A 3410-nucleotide genomic window follows, 5' to 3' on the forward strand; every position below is an offset into this window, starting at 1 on the left:
TAAAAAATATCTTTGTTATGCCTGCGACAAGCTCACTGCTACACACTGCTGCGGGAGGATAACCAGCCCTTTATTCAATGTTATTTAGATATTATGCTAAAAGTAAGTCTGAGGAATTACCAGTGAGTTCAGAGAGAGTCAGCAGCTCGGTGGTGGTTCCAGAAGGTCTGTCATACAGTTTGTCCAAAAGGATCTGCTTATCCCCATCAAAAAAGTAAGAGCAAAAGCCTGCAATGGCTGTTGTTGGTCCACCAACATTGTTCCTGAGTGTCCAAAAAACACAAAGTAAACAGAAAAAAAACAGAACACTTATTTTTTTATGAATGACTGATTTTTACTTGTCTGAGTAGGGTAATATTTTAATTTAGAATAAAAATAATAACAAAAAAACAAAAACCCCACCTGAGATCAATGATCATAGCGTCTGTGTTTAGGACTTTGTTCCAGACATGCTCCACAATTATCTGGGCGATGGGCTTTACTTCTTCAAAGTCTCCAAACATGTCAAATCGCAGGTAGCCAATGTTGTTTTCAAAAACATCAGAGTGAAAGGAGATTTTGATCAGCTCAATGTACATCTCTGGAGAATAATCCTGCAGAGTGAGCACCGGACAGGCATTAGCGTCACAAAAGACATCTTACATCAAAATATTCTTTACATTGACCCTTCCACATGGATCATGTTTGGAGTATGTCATCTACACCAGAAAATGATACATTGCTGTTCAAGCACTTTTATTTTCCAGCTGTCTTCTATTGAGAAAAATTACCCAGAAGTGTTTTCTTAATAAAGCCGGTCGATCGGGTCGAGTTTCAGCCTGTTTGTGCACCGTTTAGTGTAAAGGGCGTAACGAGGGGCGATCAGCCTCTAATGACCATCTCCTGATCAGGTATTATAAATAAGGTTGGGAGAAAATCAAACATGTTAGAAATTCATTCGGCCATTGTAAGGTGGTCGTAAACAAATCGCTTAGTGCGCAAACAAGGATTCTTCTTCTTTCTCTCAGATGAAAACGTAGAACCATGGTGGGGATGTGAGTGAACTGGACTTTATTCTTTAAGATTGACAGATCGTAGTATCCACGTCTGCTCCGCCATGTCTTTGTCCAAATACGTCGTTGCCTTTTCTTTTTAGGGCTTTCAGCAAAAAATTGCCAAGGCAGCGCGTTTCACTCTAGTGAGCTTCATATTCCTCTTCTACTCATTTGGCTTCCAGATAGACGAGTCCGAGTAGCGCCATCTCACTATGGAGCTGAGTCTCACGTGGTTTTTAGACGTACAGTGTGAGCAGGTAGATCGTATTAGAGCGTTGGGCCACACAGTATGAGAACAAACATCGTGAGCTGTGAACTCGCGGTTTCGTCATACAGTGTGAGCTGTAGCTGCATGCAACATTTGAAAAAATTGTACAGTGTATGCCCGGCTTAAGACTTGCTTTGAAAAATTTTCTCTGAAACAACAAAAGAACACTTACAACTGGTGGCAGGGCTGGGGTGTTGCTGGTGGTCTTTAGGCTTTTGTCGCCAGAAAGGGTTTGGAGATCAGCTGACAGCTTCGTCTCGAGACCGTCTTTATCATTAATGGTGCTGAATTCCCCTTTTGCCAGGAGGTCTCTGAGCTTCTCTGCAACATCTGCCCCGACACTCTCAAAGGCATAATTGTTGGCAATCAAGCTTGCAGATTCCTCAATGATGGCTGGCACTTGAGCTCTGAGGTTGATGATTGCAATTGCGGTAGCAAGGGCATCCTCTGCATCGACTTCCACATCTGGGGTCACACCTGTGAGCTCCCAGGTCGAGGCTGTGATGGGGTTGATGGACTTTGCAGTAGGCAGGGTGATGTAGAAGTCAGTGTTACCCACTTTAAGTTTATCAACCTTCACTGAGCCCCCAGCGGTCTTCTCACCAACAACAGTGGCCCTTTTCAGGTTCTTGAGGCAGAAGGCAACATCTTCAGCAATGCCATTTGTGTTTTTGCTTGTGAGGATAAAAAGGGGCTTGTTTATACTGTATCTCTCTCCCAGCAGTGTTGACATAGACAGCAGCTTGGTGGTGGTGTTCGAAGGTCGGTCATAAATGCTGTCAATGTGAATTACAGGCTCAGCTTGGGTGAAGTAAGAGACTATGTAGGGGATGCCGGAGAGGTCCCCGCTGCCAGTGTAACGCAAGTCAAAGATCAGAGCTGAGGTGGGCAAGATTTTATTCCAAACTAAGTCTACAAGCAACGGGCCAACCTTGTCAGCAACCTCCTCCCCAAGGATGTGATCAATTCTTAGGTAGCCAATGTTACCTTCCAGGACATCTAGCTTTATGGATGTCTGGAGAACAGCAGCAAGCTGTTCAGGGGGCAAAGGAGGCAGCTCTGGACGGACCACAGGAACATAGTTTGGCTCATAGGAGACCTGCAGCCGTGGATCGCTCACGGTAGTTTGGACTCCACTGGTTAGGATATTAGCCAATAACTCGCCGTCTGGGATGTTGAGGACCTCTGTGTTGTTTGTGGCTGCTGCAATGTCCTCCTTCATCCCTACAAGCTTCTCTGGTGAGCAGTAATTGTCCATGACGATTTTTGCGATGTCCTCAATAAGGCTGGGTGGAAATGAGGCATGTGAAAAGGCAACATCCCCCAAAATTAGCAAAGATATTGCAAGAAAAAGAATGTTTGCCATTTTGTGTTTAGGAAGTAGGAGTTTGTGAGCTGAACCTCCGTCTCAGCAGTGGTCCTTTGAAAAGTGGCACTGATTTTGCTGTAAGGTTTCTGATAAGATGTTTATAAGAGGGTTTACTCCACATTAAACCTCTAATCTCATTATCCCAAGCATTTGAGGAAGAATATAACAAACACGCGTTGCAACAGTAACAAAAGCTGTTGGCAGTGACCCTGTTCTTTGCACAATAAAGCCTGGAAAGGCATTTAAAGCTGCCTGTGCAAGTTAATCACCGTTTTATAACCAAGAAATATCTAGATGGGGTTTGAGAGTGATGTCACTGTTCCTTGTTAAATAAGTTGTTTATCAAAATGCAATAAAGAAAGTAAACATGTAAACCTTTAGCCAATAATGTTGACATTGAAATGAGAAAAAAATAAAACAGAGCTAATGTTTGTCTATGAGTAATCACAATCTCAGACATATACAGGTCTTAGAGACATTGCTGAATGTGTATATCATTTTACAAACTTAGAGCTAAATATGATCCATTTAGGTTTGTTTGGTTAGAGTTCCCCCTGCTGGTGGTTAGAGCAAAGTAGTGTTATACCTGAAAAAAAGTAACAAAATACTTAACTTAAAATTTAAAATCCTCCTTCTCACAGAAGAGATTATTATCAGAGATATGATTGTTCCTTATGTTCCTAACAGAGCACTTTGCTCTCAGTCTGCAGATTTACTAGTGGTTCCTAGAATTTTTAAA

General features: G+C 42.5%; 1 protein-coding gene across 1 annotated transcript in view; it reads right to left on the reverse strand.

Moving 5' to 3' along the window:
- rbp3 (retinol binding protein 3) overlaps positions 1-2668 on the reverse strand; it is a 5562-nt gene extending 2894 nt beyond the window's left edge. The window contains exons 1-3 of the mRNA XM_015387565.1: positions 1475-2668; positions 403-593; positions 121-263 (exon numbers count right to left, since the gene is read on the reverse strand). Coding sequence (XP_015243051.1) covers positions 121-263; positions 403-593; positions 1475-2668 — 1528 coding nt within the window. The remainder of the gene's footprint in view (positions 1-120; positions 264-402; positions 594-1474) is intronic.
- Positions 2669-3410: the final 742 nt, after the last annotated feature.

This window comes from Cyprinodon variegatus, unplaced genomic scaffold (assembly GCF_000732505.1).
Source record: "Cyprinodon variegatus isolate N-32 unplaced genomic scaffold, C_variegatus-1.0 Scaffold398, whole genome shotgun sequence".
NCBI classification, from domain to species: domain Eukaryota; kingdom Metazoa; phylum Chordata; class Actinopteri; order Cyprinodontiformes; family Cyprinodontidae; genus Cyprinodon; species Cyprinodon variegatus.